General features: G+C 40.7%; 1 protein-coding gene across 1 annotated transcript in view; it reads left to right on the top strand.

Moving 5' to 3' along the window:
* Window positions 1–2,311, top strand: part of SPIN1 (spindlin 1) — a 38,126-nt gene extending 35,815 nt beyond the window's left edge. The window contains exon 5 of the mRNA XM_079706579.1: window positions 2,089–2,311. Within this exon, the coding sequence (XP_079562705.1) occupies window positions 2,089–2,288 (200 nt within the window). The 3' untranslated portion in view covers window positions 2,289–2,311. The remainder of the gene's footprint in view (window positions 1–2,088) is intronic.
* The last annotated feature ends 18,186 nt before the right edge of the window (window positions 2,312–20,497 follow it).

The raw sequence follows: 20,497 nt of genomic DNA, 5'->3' as shown, positions 1-20,497 counted from the left end.
TTAAAGTTCTTCCTGTGAACAAGCCACTCAATGAATCTACTCATGTGCTCATCTGGCCCTGACTTCTGCCTTCTTAGATTCTTTTTTTTTAAGTGTGTGTATATTTGTTATAAATGTGTAATGCAAAGTGTTATATAGGCGGGAATTTAAATATGAGAGCATACCATAAAAGCATTTCCTCCGACCTCTATGAAGTTTTAAACTTTTTTGTAGAGAAATGTCCAAAGCAAGTACTGTTGACTTGATAATAGAAAGTATGAGGTCATTTGCACATGAAATCATTACCTGTACCGACCACGTCTTTATCCTCTCGCTCCTTTCTTTCGAGTGGTCTGGAAGTTTATTTGCTGTTACTTGCTGTTGTGATGTTCTGATACAAAGAGCTCTGCAGTGGCCTCTGAGTCCCTGGCTTCTTCTCTCATGGTTACTGTAAAACGTATGGCGATCATGTGTTTGTAATTTCTTTGTACACATGAGGTGCCGCAAAAGTGTGGTGTGGTATGATGTTGCTGCTTGACGGAAGAGCACTGTTGAAGAAGAGTTCAGCTTAGATTTCCTCTTCACTTCCTTTTTTTAAAGAACTGATAACACTATGCTCAGGTGGTTTGTTTGTGTTGTGTGAGATCAGAATAGCAGGTTTCAGATTATGCTGTTCAGTGAGAGAATTTATTATAATCAAAGAGGCAAAACTACTGTTAATACAGATACTTGATATGATCCAAACCAGGATACATGGGAAAATAAAAAGGTGCACTGCTAACCGTTGTGTCAGGACTACTGGCGTAAGCACTGACTGTCTTGGGCAAACCAGGATACCTGGTTGTCCTGCTTGAAGGCTCTCTATTACTACATGGATAAGAGCTTGAGTTATTCAGGACCTGTTAGGGGTTTCTTAAAATAGAATTGTAACTGCCTAGCTCCATCCCCTGGCTCCCCTTTTTTGTACTTTGTTTCTTTATTGTTGGCAGTTACGGTTTGTTCTCATTTTATGTGTATTCCTAGAATTTACAGAGTTCTTGCTTAGGTCATAGGGCGGGCAGTGTTTTCCAACACTCAGATTTTCTTGGGGGCTTCTAAAAAAGTACAGGTGCCTCAGCCATCCTCTGAGATTCAGTTGTAATTGGTCTGAGGATGGAGTTCACTTAGCACCTATTTTTATAGCACAGGAAATCTCTTTTATTTTGAAACTGGGTTAAGAGGACCATGTGTGATGACATGAAGTTGAGGGGAAAAAAAGCTTTAAGGATTCACAGGATAAGACAGGAATACTTAGGCATTTTAAGTGCGTAGCACATTCTCAGTAATCCCAGTAGGTATTATCTGCTTTGAAATTACTTCAAAGTAAAGCAGCCTTATTTTTAAGAAGCTATAGAACACAACATTGTAAATCAACTATACTTCAATAAAATTTTTTTTAAAAAGAAACAAGTTGTATAATTACAGTTGATTCTTGAACAGCTTGGGGGATGGGGAGACTGATCCTCCGCGCAGTTGAAAATCTGCATATGACTTATGGGCAGCCCTTCGCATCTGCGGTTCCTCTGCATCTGTGGACTCAACTAACTGCAGATCGTGTATTTACTGTTGGAAAAAATCCCCGTATAAGTGGACCCATGCAGTTCAAACCCCTGTTGTTCAAGGGTCAACTGTATTTAGTTTTTTTCTTGACCCTTTCCTTCTTTTAGTCCATCCCTCTTTAGGTAATTATAGCTATAACTAAATATAAGCCAAAGGAATTTCTGGTTATGATTTTCAAAATCATTTACATGTCTAGCTCTTGGGAGTCAGCACACTGTTTTTGTAAATAAAGTTTTATTGGCACACAACCACACCATTCATTTATATATCATCTGTGGCTGCTCTCATGTGACAACAATACAGCTGAGTAATTGGTACACAGACCGTATGGCTTCAGGCCTAACATGTATTGTCTGGCCTTTGAAGGAAAAGTTTGCTGACTCTTGGTCTAGAAAATCAAGATGAATTCAGGATATTAAAAAATTTTTTTTAATTATTAAAATAGATAATGTGAGTTGGTGTGTATCTAAAAATTGACTCTAAATTCTTTTTTCTGCCTTTTAAATACAGATGATTCACCTCCAGCAGAAAGGGAACCAGGAGAAGTTGTGGACAGCCTGGTAGGCAAACAAGTGGAATATGCCAAAGAAGATGGCTCTAAAAGGACTGGCATGGTCATTCATCAAGTAGAAGCCAAACCGTCTGTCTATTTCATCAAGTTTGATGATGATTTCCATATTTATGTCTACGATTTGGTGAAAACATCCTAGATGTCATCACGAACTTTGCCAAATTTGTGGAACTCTTAAATGTATAATTTGTAGACATAAAGACTTGATTGCTTTCCAGTTTAATGAAAGCTTAAATGTCCCTGCGAACCCACAATCTCTGCCAGCAGAACTGGTTTTGTTCTGAATAGTACAGATTTATGTGAACACAAAGCATTTTGTGTAAGGAACTCCTTCCTCTTAAAAGAAGTCTGTCTGTTTGGAAGGGAGTTACAGGCAAGTCTGGTAAAAGTTAAGCTAGTATCATAGTCATTTAAAACTGTAGTAGATCTTATCCACTTTCCCCTTCACGCTTAACACTGTTATTCTGCTGCCACAATGCAAGCATAGTTTGGTATTTTTGTTATTGCCTTTTTTTGAGATATATATGTATCTATATCTACCTACCTATCTATATCTGTGTGTATACATATATAATGTATATATACATACACATAGATCTGTGTGCACACGCGTGCGCGCACACACACGCACACACACACACACTTCGTGGGCAGTCCTTTCTTTGTGGGTTGGAGTGGGGGTTACATAATTTTCTCCAGTTTAACAGGAGTGCTGACCCAAGCCATTTGTATTTAGTGTATTCAGTGTATTACTGCTGTTTATTTAAAATTAAATTTGGGCACAGGAAGCACATCGGGACATTCACCTTGTTTTGAAAGTCAAGTTCAGAGCACCATTTCAGTCTGGAGGCTTTAAACTGTAAATTCAAATATGAATCACCTGTGAACATTTAATGACCCACATTACAATTTTACAAAACAGTTAGAAATCTGGGTAAAAGGCTGCCTTTAATTCTAAGCTTTGTACATTATTTGTTTACATTTTTTATCATAAATACTTCTTTTTAAGCAAAGCCCAGGTACTTGGTCCACATAGTGTAATGCAGGTGTATTTTGGATGGCACATTTGGTCCATTATTTGTACAAATTAGTAATCTGGAATTTTAGTACACGGATTTAAAAGGCAACAGTATATCAGCGGTTTATGTGTATTTGGTAAGTTCCTGGAAGAACATAGTGCTTTTGTATTAGAAATGTAAGTTTAAGAATGACGTTGTTGCCTTTTAACAAGTTCTCTGGGATACCTTTATTTTTATTACTGTTATTACTGATATATGATTATGGTCAGAAGGCTTTTCCCCCTCGGCTTTTCCCCTCAAAGAATGTCTAAACAAATAACAGCTTAAATTCCTGACACCTCTTGTGGTGCTGAATGTTCTTACTCATGGTATGTTGTTGATGTGGATTCATTCCATTTGGTGGATCCTACCACATCAGGGTCAGTCACCTGCACTGGCTTGTGGGTGTGACTGATAGCAGCCCTTAGCCATTGAATCCTTTCCTGCAAGGTTGTTTTAACTAAAACAGAACTGCAAAAGTGGTTCATTTAGCAGCAAAACATCAGCCTATCACTTTGTTTTGGATGATCCCTGGCAGTTTGAAAGCTAGGAGAAAGATGATTTGTGAAACCAGTCTTGTGGAGATCGAAAATCTTACCTCTGATTTGGGCAGAAAGCTTAAATGCATATGAATCTCAGTCAAACACCAGGTCTGTGTGACGTCTGTCATGGCTGTTCGTGATGTTAAGAGATTCTGTAGTTTCAAGGCTGCGCTCTGCGTGGTTTGTGTGATGCCCATTTTCGCCTTCAGGAGGGCTGTGCCTCGTTATACTGGTGGGTGGTAACCTTGCGCACCAGGTAAATACAGCACCCCAGTTCTCTCCAGCGTGCCCAGTACCTCACCGAGGGCAGCCAGGGGTGAGCTTCTCCATGCAGTGGGTACCCAGGTCTTAGATGTTCCTCCTGTGCTTGAAACAAGTGTCATGCTACAGATCTGCCATCTGTTCTCCTGGAGGCTCTTGTAAGAGTTCCTGCATGTGAATCTCAAGGTTGAGCCCAGCTCCCTGTGCCCAAGTGGACACGTGTGGCCCAGAGAGTGAGTTGTCCAGCGTGCACTGCATGAACAGGACACAGTGACTTCAGACTGAAAAACAAAGTCCTTTGGAGGTACCCTGAGGGTTGGGTCAGTTGAGTTGAAACATTTCTGGCATTACTTAGTGACTTGCATTGTGGTTTTTATGCAAGTACCTTTAGCAACTTTTAATACCACATGATCTCTCTAGATGAATGTGACGTGATTTATTATCATCATTATTTGAATCATTGTTCCATTTATTGCCTTTAGGGTTGAAGGAAGGGGAAGGGGTCTTTTTGTTGTTGTTTTTTCCTTTTTTTTTTTCCCCCATTCTTTTTTCTTTTGGTGGCTTAAACCACGCTTCCTGATGCCATGACTAACTGCTCCCCAGCCGAGTATTTCAGGCTTCGTCTAGGCTCATGTTTCAGATCTGCATGCATTGCTTGCATTTTCCTGGTATCGGAATGTTGGTTCCTTGTTCTAGGAATACAACATTTAATTTCCAAAATTATCATGGGACTTGTGACAACACAAGACATGAATCTCTGTATAAAATGTATTGGTCTTTCTCATTGACCTGCTATAGTATTATTGTGTCGTGTGTGTGTGCGTGCGTGATGTCTGGCTGCCATGTAAAGCTTCAAAGGAAAACCTTAAAAGCAGACCATCCTTTTTTGCATGCTCTATTCTAAGTAGAATGTTCAATGTAACTAACTAAAATTGCATGTTAAATATATTTAGGTTTTTTGTTTTCTATCTTTGTTTTTATTTGTTTTCAGTTTCTGTATATTTGCTTAACTGTGCTGTTTCAGTGGTTGTAGGATAAAGATGCACTGGTGAAGCAAATGTAGTGCCAACAGAAGGTGATTTTCCAGTTGTGTATGTCATGCAGCATTTGAAGGGACTGTGCATTCTTAAAACAATCACAGTTGCTTCTAAACCAGATTTCATTTCTATTATTGTTTTACGTGCCAAACCCTGAAGTGCATTGGGCTTGAATCTCTGAACGCTGTGGACCCATTAGAAGACTGTTTTGATTGTCACAAATTGTAGTGCCTGAAGACATTCTTGAAGCTGATTGTCTTAAAAACAAAAACAAAAAAAAGACAGTTCTCCAAAGACAAAACAGGAATTATTGTAACAGAAAATAATTATGGTCAAAATGTCTGTGGTTCCTTGGAAATGCTGCGCTCTTTGTATTTTCCACCATTAGTGCAGTTCGAACGAATGTGTATAGTTCAGAGGTCTTCGTGTTCGCATTTTAATATTAGGTAAATGACCTCATCTTTCAAGCTTGAATTCATTTTTAATTTTAATTTTATTTTATACAGTGTGTAGACAGTTCCCTGTTCTCTGCATTTAGAAGTATAAACAATATAAATCTGTTCATTCTGTAAGTAATTTTTATAATTATGATGTAACTCTATCCTATCCTTAAAACATTTAAAATAAACCCTTTATGTGCAACTTTTGACTGTAAATTTTGTGCTTATGAGCAAACTGTGACGTGTTAAACGTGCTTCTGAAAAAGTTTTTGAAGTTTTACTTGAAGATTTTAAGAGACCTTTTTTCCCTCTTTTCACCAAATGTAAATGTCAGATATATATAGGAACAGAAAGAAATAGACTTTGTATTTGAATGATAATTAATAGTACCTGTAAAGAAAGGGAGCAATAATCAATAGCCCCAATATATTATATAGTCCAAAATATGAAAGTTTGTGCTTAGCAGTTAATGAGAAATTTCAATTTATCATAAAATTTTAAACTTAAAAGAATTGTTTTAAATAGAATTAAATAATGTGTGTTTTATACTTTCATATCTTTTCTTGCTATAATTATATATTGCTTTTATTAATACTTAAATAACAACTAGTGAAATTCTGCAGTGAAAAATCTCCATTTTTTTTTTTCAATAGTAAGGACAAAGACATGTAGGTAATACTGGAACTATATGTACTCTATATTTTATCTTCCTGGATAATTTTATCAGTGAGGGGGGAAAAGTAGAGTTTATGGTATGCCTGCCGTTAATTAGATTCATTTTTTATGTTTCCCTGTTTGGCCCAAGGATCCGTGGTTAAAGCTAGGACGGGACAGGTCACTTTTCTTGTTGCCAGAGTGGCTGGGGAGGCTTGGCATGACAGCTGCAATGACCACTGCTGAGGCCCTGGCCAAGGGGCTGCAGGACCACCTCTCAGACTCTGGTGGGAGGAGTCGCAGACAGGTGTAGGGAGGAGATGAACCTGGAAGCACACATGTTCACCCTGGGCGAGATCTTACAGTCTTCTTCCTGAAGGTAAATCACTCATTGCAGTATCGAAGGTACAGCTCAGGAACTATTTTCCCCCAGAATAACAAGGCAAGCTTAGTCTAAAGGTTGGCGGTGGCTGACTGCTGTTTGTAAACTGAAGAACTAGGTGTAGAGCAGTCGCCACTATTGGAGAATTGCAGGGATGGGCTTGCTTTCCATTGTTTCTTCACTTGGTACCGTCCCAGCTCTGTGGTAATAAAGCATTTGACATTAATAAAGCACTAGCAAAAGTGCTTAATAAGTACCTTGCCAAACACTTTCTGGTTTTTGTTTTTGTTTTTTGACCATGCCATGTGGCATGTGGGATCTTAGTTCCCCAACCAGGGATGGAACCCATGCCCCCTGCAGTGGAAGCGCAGAGTCTTAACTACTGAACTGCCAGGGAAGTCCCTTCATTTAATTCTTAATACTGTGAGGAAGGCATGACGTTTTTCCATGTTGTGCTGTTGTAAAAGAAGTGAGGGTTGAGTACCTTGTCCAGAATTACAGAGGCCATCAGGACTCAGACCCTCAATGCTGTGCCCAGGCTCCAAGCTGCTGTGTTCACGCCTCAGAATTAAATTACTTCAGTGGGGTGATTAGATTTGAATAGTCTATGGTCCAGTAATTTCTATGGATAATTTTTTGTAACCTTATTTCATACATTGCTAGCAAAAAGTACTTTATTTCCAAGTTGCATAATAAAAGGTTTTATATTAAGTCACTAGAATGTAGAAATCTGTCTCTTTATAGTGAGAATTGTAACCCAAAATTATAATAAATATAGCTGATAAATAAAAGGTATAAAAATATCTTTTATTTGGAGAGAAATTATACTGGAAATATTTAAATAATTTCCATCACAAGAATGTAGATACTATTTTATATTTCAGACACTTTAAACATGTCATTAAGTTAATATTCTTATAAAACCTAGACTTCTTATGCTCCTTCCTAGTTTTCACAGTAATTGTCCTGTGTCATTAATATACATATGTGTGTGTTTAAGTTTTTAGGCTGCTGAATTTCAGAAAATTAGGTGAGTCTGTAAACTGTTTCTCCAGACATTCTAGGATAGTCTCTGCCCCTGTTTGGGCCCTAAAACTCTTAGGTTTTGGTAACTCAGTGGCAGATGGTCTTCGGGTACTGCCTTGGCACATCATTTTGCCTAAAATTGACATTGCATTCTTTCTGCTTAATTTTTATGTGAGGGCACTGGACCAGGTAGCGCACTGACCCCTGTCAGCTCTCTCAATGGTGACACAGAAGCGTGGGCCCTTTCCATACATTTCTTTTTTACGTTGGCTATTAACAGTAGGTGAGTAGGCTGCCATGTGTACTGTGGGCGTGTTCCTGCTTCCGCTTTATCTCCATCCTCTTTCATTACTTTCAACTTATGCTTTGAAACTTCATGCTCTGGGGGAACATTAGAGCTTGAAGTACCATGTGAACTACCTAAAAATCCTTTTTATAGGATTGGCATATTACACGTAACTTTAAATTCTGTGTCTTCATGTTGGAACCAAAGCAGATTATGATGTGAAAGAGACAGAAGGAAGACCTTTGAAAAACCTTGACATTAATGTGAACAGTTAACAACTGGAGATTGAAATTCAGCATTCTGAATTGTCTTCTGATCTAGATTGTGAAAGTTGCTTTAAAGCTTTTGCCTTAGATTTGTCTCCTAAAGGATTTGTAAGAAATCTGAACACGACTACTTGTGCACTGTGCATTCCCACTAGAAAAACGAGAGGAGAGTGGTCCCTGGTGACTGTGGCTTTTTTCCCAAGAGTTGTACTTTGTTGTGGACTGTGTTTACTCTGTGTGTGTGTGTGTGCATGTCTGTTATTTACGGGGGGCCTGATCTGAGCAGAGTGTTGCTTCGAGTTGCCCTGTAATACCGTGACCAAGTAGTTTTAACCACTGCATTTGTCTTAATTTGTCCCAAATCTGATTTGTCACAGAATAAGGACAAGATTGTGGTCATTTTCAGAGCAGTCCAGCCAGCAGAAGAGAGCAGTATGTTAAGGACTGAAAAACACGTCTGAAGGGATGGAGTCCACGGTCTGCGTTGTCCTACAACTAGAATTACTGCCTCTGAGCAATTTGTGGGGGAGAGATCACACAGAGCACAGGAAACTAACACCTGTTACCAGCCGTCTCCTTAATTCACATGCATTTGTAAGACAAACAAACAAGTAAACGAAAACAGAAATGTCTCAGCCGTTGTCACTGGTCCTTTTTTAAAATTTGGTAATTATATTTTTTAAAAAGGGTCATGCTCTGATGAAATTAGGTGTGGTAGACCACTGAAGGATTGTTTCTGATACTGCTCTGCATATGCTATGTATCCGTCAGCTCAGGCTGCCGTAACAAACACCACAGTCTGGGGGGCTTAAACAATAGACATTTATTCTTGCTCAGGTCTAGAAGGTGAAACTCCATGGTTAAGGTGTCAGCAGGATGGTTTCTCCGGAGGCCTTTCTCCTTGGCTTGCAGACAGCTGTCCTCCCTCCAGCTTCACGTGGTGTTCCCTCTGTGTGTGTCTGTCGTGATCTCTTCTGTAAGAACATCAGTTACGTTGGATTAGGGCCCGCTGTAACCACCTCATGTAACCTTAGCCGCTTCGTTAAAGGCCATATCTCCAAATACAGTCACATTCTGAGTTGCCAGGGGTTAGGATACCAACAGGTGAATTTGGGGGTAATGCAATTTAATCCACAGCACCGTGTTAAAATTTAGTTGGGCTTCCTTACTGTTAAGCTTACGATGGAAAAGAAATCTCATTGGCAGAGCATTATTTTTGACAGACTAATTATTTTAAAGACAATACTAATTTTCTCTTTTTATTTAAAAGGGATGGATAACTTTAGGGTACTAAAAAGAGCATTGAAAGAAGAGCCAAATCTCTGAGTTCTGGTTGCCCACTTCCTATCAGTATGATCTCAGGCAAATTGTTCAGCCTTTCTAACTTCTTTTCCTCATCTGTAATTGGGGAGAATCCTGCCCTGCTCACTCAAAAGATGAGTGGATCCAGTGATGCTGGATGTGCGCGTGATGCAAACCTGAGCCTGATGCAGAGGGCGGCGAGTCACCTTTGTGCTGGGATTTCATTGGGTGTCAGGGCCTTAGACAGCAGCTCTGTCATTTCAGGCCTTGCCATGTTTTGCTTTGATTTTATGATCTTTGAGATCTTTTAGTTTCATATAGTTTCACTTATATAATGTCAATCAGGAAGATTTCCATTTTTATATTTTTTCGGAACAGTAGCGTCTCCCAGCATATGTAAAAATTGTTGTAAAAAGCACCGTTGAAAGGTCAGTGGGATGTTCCACATTTTCCATTTTATTGTGACTAAGAAGTCGACTATAAAGATAACCTTCATGAATAAAGGTCTGCATCTGTGTTTTGCTAATGTTCTCACATTGTCGTAGGGGTCATGAACACTGAACTGCCTCCTTAGTGCTTTCGTGAAATGTGGTGCTAGAGTTGGCAGTGTCAGCCAGTGGCCCGATTTGGAGTAATTTAAATAGTCCACTTTCAGAATGTTTTGCTGCCTAAGAGGAAAGTCGTATCTTTAAAACAGGACAGTTACGCCCAATGAAACGTAGCCATTGTGTGTAATAGGAGAGTAATGACCACTGTCCTCACTCCCACCCCAAGTGAGGCCTTGATGCACTCTGTCTTTAATCACCGATGTTGCTTTTTCTCTAATATAATCTGAAATCAGTCCCTCTTTGGAGAAGTTTTAAAAGTTGATTAAGGTTTGGCGGGGACGGGGTTTGCAGGTATTAATTTCACCTTAGTATTTGATGTCCCATCTTTTAATTAATTTCTGGTATGGCTGTTTAACATTGGTCCCACACTCAGGTAAAGCCAGCTGCTTTATTTAAACTGCAACAGAATTTCATTTTATTTTCATGTGTGCTCAGAAGAAATAACCATCAAACTGTCCGAGAAATGGTAGCTGGCAGCTGGTGCGAAACGGTGCCATGGCCTGTGTTCTTCAGTGGGGTGCCTGGGAAAGTGTCGAGGGTGTGGACACCAAGAGCAGGATTTTGTCCTGCTGAGAAAGTGAAGATAGCAGGCTGCCTTCCTCTAAAGGAGGTGAGGGTTTCATTAAACTGCCTAAGAGTGGAATTTCAAATGTTGCTATGTTGCAAGTCTTTATTATAACCTGTAAACAAGTCAATTCTAACCTAATTCAGCTTTAATACTCTTCAGGTAGTAGCAAAAATGTACATTTGCCTCTAGGATATTTTGTAAATGTGGATAATATACAAATAATTTCATAAGCTGCCTAAAATCTTTTATGGAACAAAATAGGTATACATAGTTATTTTGCCCTTGAAAATTCTCCATCCTTTAATAGTGAAGTTTTAAGAGTCCTGTGGAAGATTGCTCTTTCTTTCCAGATAATGTAAATCGATACGGTATACTGCCACCTCAGAGAGGCACCTCACTGAAACGGCTCTGAAAACTTGTGGTCACTGTTGTGTGGTTAAATTTCACCAGTATGTGAGTTATATGGTGGTTACAACTTGGGATTTTGGGGGGTACTGTGCGGTGCAGCAGCTGGACTTTGCAGGATAAATTCACAAGGCCTGGTAGAATTAGCCCTGGGCAGGTATTTGGAGTCTGGTCTCTGTTCTCTATTTTAAAACATCTCTGTGCTCAGTTTCTTTCTTTGCATGATTATTTTTTTTTTAACATCTCTGAACTTCTAACTTGTTTATCCAGAGTAATATTATGATTTCCTGTTTTTTAAAAGCACTTAGGAAAGAGTAACTTGTTTTTGGAAAACTGCCTCAGAATAAGTGACAATCTATACTGCATTTAAACTAACAAGGTAATTCAGATAGCAATAAGCTCGTGTCTGTTCTACGTGTTACTGCATCGAAGTCTTCCCACTGCTCACCTGGTTCAGTGAGGTGCCTTATATCAACAATTACTTTGGCTGATGAACCTGAAGCTGATGAAGGTGTTTATTCCTAACCGGTGTTCTCCCTGCTACACTGTGCTCCATGGAGGAGCTTACAACTGCCATTTAAGCATTTTAGTTGTCTGTGACACCAAAGAGTGGTGTCATGTAGCTTTTAGGAAGAGAAAACAAAGTAAAATGTAAATTGCAGCATATTCTCAGTTTACAGTCAAAATCCTCCCAGCCGACCATTGGCCAACAGACTGTTAATACACTGGAATCCACCAGGCAGGGCTGTTTCTGCCCAGCCTCCTCCAGTGAGGGGCTTTCTGTGAGACAGCAGGACAGACGTGCGTTCCACGTTCCAGCAGGATCCATTTGACTGTGGTCAGGACTTGCCTGGTTGGGTTGTCATACCTGCTGCTTCTCAGGTTTTACACACACCTTATCTTACAGTTTTATCATGAAGTGCAAGGTTAAGTTTCAAATTGTGTACCATTAATATCAGAAAAATCCAAAACCTTTTCCCCAGTTTCTGTGTCTTCATAATTTAAAATATTCTAAAATTGTTTGTGATTTGTTTCCTGTTTAAAAACAGTTCTACTGGGCTTCCCTGGTGGCGCAGTGGTTGCGAGTCCGCCTGCCGATGCAGGGGACGCGGGTTCGTGCCCCGGTCCGGGAGGATCCCACATGCCACGGAGTGGCTGGGCCCGTGAGCCATGGCCCCTGGGCCTGCGCATCGGGAGCCTGTGCTCTGCAACCGGGGAGGCCACAACAGTGAGAGGCCCGCGTACCGCAAAAGAAAAAAAACAGTTCTACTTACAATTTCAAGCTGAAACAGGGGTGAAGGCATGATTTTTGGCTAGACACCCATCTTAACGGTTACTCTGTATTCTTTACCTTCTTTGGAGAAAAGACCAACTTTACCAGCTTCACTTTTCTGATGTGATATTGTAGGATTTACTGGATTTCAAGACATTTTAAGTATTTTGAGGAAAGACACTATTAAGATGGGACTTTCGAATACCAAGGTATTTTAATGTTTTGCTTGTACTGAGCATCCTAGGTTTAACTTAATAGTTTATATGCTCATTCAGCACTGAACTGAAGGTAAATTAGAAGTTTTTCAAAATTTATTTGAGGCCGTTGCTCTAAGGCTGATTGTTAATTTTTCCAGGAAAATTAAGTTCCTTTTATAGCTAACCATATTACCAAAATTCCTTTGTACTTAATTGTCATACCTTTATTAAGCATCTTATTTCAGGATCATGTTAATATAATTTTGTGTTGATTTATTTACTTTTTATGATCTTTAAAGACAAGATTTTAAGAATCTTATGAATTTTTTCAGATGGTAAAGTCATACCTAGTTCCCTGGGTACTGTCCAGAGTATCCTTTTGAAAAAGTTCTGGTTTGAGTGACTTTGAGCAGAAAATCCCCCCAAAAGGGAAGTATATGAAAGTACATTATTGAAAAAAGGAGTAAGCTAATTCATACAGTGCCTGGGATACCTTTAAGCATTAGAAGAGACACTGAGCAGATTCATCTCAGGTTGACCTGAGAGTCTGTCTTTCAATGGCTCTCCATTCAGGCTGTCTGCCAGCTCCTGGGTGCCTGCAGAACGCCTGTGAAGCTGAGTGCTTGGGCGGAGGCCCACCCTAGAGTCAGGAGGCATCTGCACTCTTCTGGCCTCCACCAGGGCCTCTTTGACTGCCTGCTGCACAGCATGTTCATAACATCGTGATTGGTGTCACAGGCCAGTTGAGTTTTGGGGTTGTCACCCGTCACCCCTCATGGCATCCGTAAAGTCCAGGGAGCAGCTTGGGCCTGAGGGCCAGTGGCGAGTGTAGTCCCTGGTAAAGTGATTGTATCCTGTCTGCTGAACACTGAGGTGACACTCAAACCTCAGAGGTCAGGATGTCCACCTGCCCCCAAGGACCCTGCTGCCCAACCCCTATCCCCCAACCCCTACCCCCTGGCTGCTTCCTGGAAGGAGGACCAGTGAGAGAACTGGTCTCTTTGCACAAAGATCTGTTGTGTAACTACTGTCTGTTACACTCCTATTGTGGATGGTCAGGAGGCCCCAGGAAAATGTTCACAGACAGAAGTGTCAAATCTATATCCCAAGTGACCATGCTGGATTTACAGCCTCGGGAGTTGGTCTTACGTGACTGTCAATGAAGAGTGTGTTTGATGGTGGGGTTTGCTGTGGCAGCTAGGAGCACTTTTCATTTTTCAACATGGGAATTCTTTCTCTGAGTGGTTCCTGGGAAGGCCACTGAGGGTCTAATTTCTCCCTTTCACTTTAGCACCACACATTGGTGAACAGGATTGCAGAGAAAAGGGCAGCTGCCCAGCTCCAGGTTGCCTGTTGGAGCTGGTGGCTAAGCAGGCACCATGTACTGTAATGAAATGTTGGCTGACGTGACCATTTTCTCTTACACATTAGTCCCCAGTCCTTTCGTGCTTTTATTTTCCTTGCCATATCAACAGTTAACACACTTTTAATGGTCTGTCATGAGCCTAAATAAGCCTTTATAGAAGATTCATTTACTTATATTAAGATTATATATTTAAAAGGTGAGGTTTTGTAGCTTTTTTCCTCACTGACATTGTGCTTGTAACTCACCATTAAGTTATTCTGGAGTAGAAAGGGGTTAAAGAGCTAAGAAATAGGAATTGATTACATGTTAATTTTGTTAATCATCAGAAATGGGTGGTCAGTAAGACTGAGAAATTGTTTCGGCTAACCCATCTTAGGCTAGTGTCTTTGAGTTCAGCGTGAGAGTCAGCTACATGATCATCTGTGTGAGGGTTATTAAAAATACAGATTCCTGGGCATCCCTGGTGGCGCAGTAGTTGGGAGTCCGCCTGCCAGTGCAGGGGACACGGGTTCGTGCCCCGGTCTGGGAGGATCCCGCATGCCGCGGAGTGGCTAGGCCCGTGAGCCATGGCCGCTGAGCCTGCGTGTCCGGAGCCTGTGCTCCGCAACGGGAGAGGCCACAGCAGGGAGAGGCCCGCGTACCGCAAAAAAAAAAAAAAAAAAAAAAATACAGATTCCTAGGCTTCACACAAACTAAAGTTGACGCTCAGGAAACTGCGATCTTAGAAGAACTTCCCTACCCCTAAATAATTTTGTGTGTACTCAAGTTTGAGACCTACCATCTTGGATCTTAGGGAGTATTTAAAAATCATGGAGTTTTTGTTATTTTAATATTTCCAAGGCTGTATTCGGGGATGGTGAGAAAATGCTTTTATGTTTCTAATGATTTTGACTTAAATCTTCCTGTTTTAAACCTTCAGATTAACTTTTATGTCAATATACAAATCTTAAAAGACTTTGGAACTGGGGAAATGATTAAAGTTGTTGTGTTTGGAGTTCTGTGAATGTGCTTATGAGATTGCTCAGATATCAGCACATGGCATTCCTGTATTTTGCCCATTCATGAGCCAGGCTGTGTTAGTTCTACCTCGGACCTCAGCCAGGTGACCCTTGTCTGCTGTTGCCCATTTAGGTATGACTTTCTGATGGAAAACAACCTTCAGGCTTCAGTATTCAAATGATGTTGAGAGCTTCATCAGAAACAAAACTCAAGTCATTTTAGACTACTTCTGTTCTATTCCTGAAAGGATACTCAGTAATAGTTTTAAAACAAAACAGAAAACTTGCAGGACACGGAAGTACCTTGTGCCAAAATGATTTTCACCTGCAGGATGCTGTCTCATGCTCTCACACATTGATTTAACTTTGGAAAATGAATTGATGTCATTTTATAACTTTGAAAGATGCTTATTAATTAAAAGAAACTATTATAGGAACAAAAGAATAGTATTTTATCACAATTCATTTGCCATGTACCCTTGGAATTTCTCTAAATAACCACTTAGCTGTGTGTTTCCCAGAATTCTTATTTGTCTTTAAGAGGATGGAACTCAGTCTTCAAACCGTCTGAATGATGACATGGGTGTGTGTATGCAGTGGCTTAATACCAAATGCATCCATGTTTATTTTCCAGATAGCTCACGTTGGCCTGATTACTGGACTATGTGCATAGATAGATCTTAATATGCTCAGTGTTACTTCTTAGAATCTGAAGTACAGAGCTTGAATTGGTTAACTAACAACCTGTTATATTAAATTTGTTGTTATTTTCCTGGAAGTTGGACTTTTGCAAAAATAGTAAGTGGATGATTAAAGAGGTGTTTGTAAAAAAAAAATTGGATATCACTTCCTAATAAGTGTTAATCACAACATAATATCATAATATATGGGATGCAGCTAAACAGTGCTCAGAGGGAAATTTATAGCTGTGAATACTTATATTAAAAAGATCTCAAATCAAAATCTAAGCTTCCACCTTAAAAAAACTAGAAAAAGAAGAGCAAGAATAAATCCAAAGCAAACAGAAGGAAAGAAATAGTAAAGATTAGTATGGAAATCAGTGAAATAGAAAACAAAAATAGTAGAGAAAAATCAATGAAAGCAATTCTTGGGTCTTTGAAGAGATCAAGTTTGGCATACCTTTAGCTACACTGACCAAGGAAGAAAGAGAAGACACAAATTACCAACATCAAGAATCAAAGAGGTCACATAACTACCAATTTTATAGAAATTAAAAGAATGGTAAGGAAATACTGTGAACAACTTTATGTCAACACATGGACAACTCAAGTGAAATAGACAAATCTTAAGACACAAATCACCAACACTTTGTCAAGAAGAAATAGAAAATTTCATTAGATCTATAACAAGTGGAGAGATTAGGCTGGAAACTAGACTTCTCTCATGAAATAAACCCCAGGGCCAGATAGCTTCACTGGTGAATGCAGTCAAACATATAAAGAAGAAATAATGCCAATCTTTCAGAGACTCAGAAAATAGGAGGGAATACTTACTTGTTCTATGTTATGAGCCCCCTATTATCCTGATACAAAAGCCAGACAAAAGCATCACAATACTACTACAGACCAGTATCCCTTATGAATATAGATACAAAAATCTTCAACAAATCCAATGACATTTAGAAAGGCTTAGATTCATGGCCAGGTGAGATTTAATACCAGAAAGCCAATGAATGTATTCCACCATATTAATAGATGGAAGGACAAAAGACACGAGTCATTTCAAAAGGCAGAGGGAAAGCATTGGACAAAGTGTGACACCATTCATGATAAAAACTCTCAAAAATATGGACTAGAAGGGAATATTCTCAACCGGACAAAGGATATCTATAAAAAAACAACAGCTAACATCATACTTCATGGTGAAAGAATAACTTTCTCCCCTAAAGTCAGGAATGTCAAAGTTGTCCCCTTTCATTTCTTCTATTCAACTTTATACTGTAGATCTAGCCCTGCAGTCAAGCAAGAAAAAAATAAAAAGCATCCGGTGGGAAAGGAATACCTTTATTTGCAGATGAGATGATTCTATGTTGAAAATCTTAAGTGATACACACATAAAACATTAAAGCGAAGGAATTCAGCAAGGTTGTAAGATAGAAGACATATACAAAAATCAATTGCCATTCTACATACAACTACATCAACTTGAAATTAATTCCATCAAAAAGGTGAAAATACTTAGGAGTAAATTTAATAAAAGTAAGATTGTACACAAGAAGATCTAAACAAAAAGACAATCCTTAACAAAAAGACAATCCAAGTAATAGTGCACAGGATTTGAATAGACATCTCTCCAAGGAAGATCCACAAGTGGCCAATAAATACAAAAAGATGTTCAACATCCTTAGTCATTAGGGAAGTGCAAATTAAAACTGAGATGCCACTTCCCATGCAGAATAACTGTACCAAATAACAATACCAAAATAGCTGTAACCCAAAGAATAGGCAATGACAAATGTTGGTAAAGATGTGGAGAAATCGGTGCAACCCCTTTGGATAACAGTTTAGCAGTTTCTTAAAAAGTTAAATACAAATTTACCATAAGACCCTAGGTACCTAGGAAAATACACATGAAAATCGAGAAAATATGTCTACAGAAAACTTGTAAACTAATGTTTATAGAAACATTGTTCATAATAGCCCCCAAATGGAAATACACCAAATTATCATCAACCAGTGAGTGGGTAAACACACTGGTAGATCAATACAATGGAACACTAAGATAGGAAAAGGAATGAGCTGGTACAAGCTACAATATCAGAAACATAAAATGGAGGAAGACAGATGGAAAATACCACATATTCTCTGATTCCATTTATGTGAAATTTCCTAAAGAGTAAAAACTACAGAAAGTAGATGATTGGTTGTTTGCTGGAGGCTGGGGTTGGGAATGGAGACCACCTGCCAGTGGATACTAGGAGTCGTTTTGCGTTGAGGGAACTGTTACTGATGATTGTATAACCATTTACTAAATTTACTAAAAAATTATTCACTTAAAATAGTTGATTTTATGATACATATGTGAATTATATCTCAAATAAAGCTTTCAGAAGACTCCTGGGATGATATCTGAATTCTAAAAAGAAGGAAAGGTGGGAGGGACAGTTTGTGATTCTGAGTTTGGGCTGAGTTTGCCTGCCTGGGAATTTGTTTCTCTGACGACCTCATGGGCGATGCTTTGGTATCCAGTCTGAGGACACAGGGCTAGACCAAACGCGTGGTGTTCTAGTTTGTGACTTGCATTTGGACGAGGTAGATTGCCGAGGGGGTTGGGGGTTGTGAGCTCCGTGAGTGTCGTGCGCCTTTGTCCTCTGGGTCAAGTGCTGGGAAACAGCATCAGGGATGAAGTCATGAAGAACTAAAGTTTTCTCTATTTAGGAAAATAACTGGTGGGAACCATAACATCATCATCACAAGTGGATCCTCTTGCTAAAAGGCTGAGAGGAGGGCAAGAAAATTAGAGAAAAACTACAAGTATTAATACTTGTGGAGCTGGGCAGCTCATGGCCCAGGCTGAGATGCCCTTTGGGCGAATGCTGTCATGTGGCCCGTGGGCACCACAGGGCAGCAGTGGTTGGTGGTGAGTCGGTGCTGCGAGGCCTGCAGGTTGACCAAAAGCTACAGGAAGCACCTTGACGCCAGGGGGCCCCTTCTGATGCTGACAGTCTGTGATTCTTCTGGAGACCGAGAGCAGGTTCAATCTGGAAGAGGGAGCAGACCCATGAGAGAGGCAGAACCAGAAGAGGCGGCCAGAAGGGAGTGTGAAAAGCCAGAAACCAAAACCAAAAAGATAAGAATACCAAAAGCAAAAGCAGCTGAGAATGAGACTTATACACTTTATTTTCACTCCCAGTGACTCGTTACTGGAAATATTCTGCTTTAGGCTAGTTTGGGAATTAAATACATCTTACGTGCTGTGGGGCTGAGCCTGCCCTCAGAAAGTGAAGGCAAGTGGAGAGGTGGACCCAGGTCACTCAGGCTGGGTCGAGAACGCCTTGTCACCCTTCGAGTCTCGCCACTACATCCCTCCATCAGAGCTCAGCCCGCTGCAGTGAGGAACCTTCCAGAGTCTACCTTGGGGTGGAATGCAGACTTGTGTTTGTGCACGCCTGTGTGCATGTGCTTTGGGATGCTGCATTTGTTGGCTGGAGCAGGTGTGAGAGCACACAGGTGGTAGTGCGAGGGACAAGAGAATGTTAGTCTCATGTACATTTGTGGTCCTAGGGGGTTTTGTGAAAGTAGTTTTTTATTTTTTATTTTTTTATTTTTATTTTTGGCTGTGTTGGGTCTTCGTTGCTACATGCAGCAAGCGGGGGCTACTCTTCATTGCGGTCCGCGGGCTTCTCATTGCGGTGGCTTCTCTTGTTGCGGAGCACGGGCTCTAGGCACGCGGGCTTCAGGACTTGTGGCACGTGGGCTCCAGTAGTTGTGGCTCGTGGGCTCTAGAGCACAGGCTCAGTAGTTGTGGCGCAGGGGCTTAGTTGCTCCGTGGCATGTGGGATCTTCCCGGACCAGGGCTCGAACCCGTGTCCCCTGCATTGGCAGGTGGATTCTCAACCACTGCACCACCTGGGAAGCTCTGAAAGCAGTTTTTGAGGAAAAATTAGCTATGGAGGCAATCCTACAAGTCAGCCCAACACCAGGGCACATTCATGTGGGAAAATGTTTCATCAAAGTCCGGCAGGAGGCTGGTGGGTAGGCGGCATGTCTTCCCCCGCCAGAACATGTGTGTGGCTCAGTGCGTTTCTTCATTGCTGCCTCCTACCCTTGCACGGGTGGACACACTGACGAGAGAAGGGAGCAAACAGGATGTCTAACCCTTTCCTGCCTAAGGTACCTGGACTTTGAGGAAGAACAAATAAAACACTTCAGAGGGGGGAGATTATTCAAGAAACAGAGTATCAAGCTGGGAGTTCCTGCTGGAAGCTATTTGGGATAAGAATCTGTGAGGATTTCACAAGTCTCTCCTATCTGAGTTCTTTGCTAGAGAGATTGCTTTGCTTTTTTTGCATTTTTGTTGCCTAACCACTTCCGCATGTGCTACGTTATGAGTTTCTCCACGTCAGATTCCAATTCCAGTTGCTGTCATTGCAAGGGGATTCCCACTTGCAGTCGTAACTGGGAACACCTCGCTGTTCCCCTTGGGCATTTTGCATGTCCTTTGCAAGCTGCCCCGGCTCTCCTGGTGTTTCCTTGGCCTGGATGTTGTACTCACAAGTTAGTGGTCAGCCAGTGCCAGCCCCAGCCTTGACCCTGAGGGCAGTGACTACCAGTACCCCATCTCCTCGCAGGCTTGGATGTGCTTGCTCCTTCAAGATCCAGGCAAGGACAGTTGGGTCCAGATGCAAAAGGAAGAGAGGTACCTTCCAGTCTCCAAGAGGACTCGCTCTCCGTTCTTACATGGCCACATTTACACGGGAGGGCAACTCAAGGTTATGTCGACTACACTTGGCCATGAGAGCTTTGTTTCCCCCGGTGTGTGCCATGTATTCGAGAATCTATAGTGTTAAGCTGAAGCCCTAAAACGAATGCCTGCACTATAATGAAGATGAATGTTCATGCTTAGGACGGGTTACTTTCTTTGCACAGCATAAGAACATAAGATTTTGAGGCAACTAGGCGACATCCACCTCTGTGCTTGTGGCAGCCGTGGCTTTGA

This window comes from Hyperoodon ampullatus (genome assembly GCF_949752795.1).
Source record: "Hyperoodon ampullatus genome assembly, chromosome: 6".
NCBI classification, from domain to species: Eukaryota; Metazoa; Chordata; class Mammalia; order Artiodactyla; family Ziphiidae; genus Hyperoodon; species Hyperoodon ampullatus.
The sequence above is the reverse complement of the archived record's forward strand: the minus strand, read 5'-3'. Positions and strand labels throughout refer to the sequence as shown.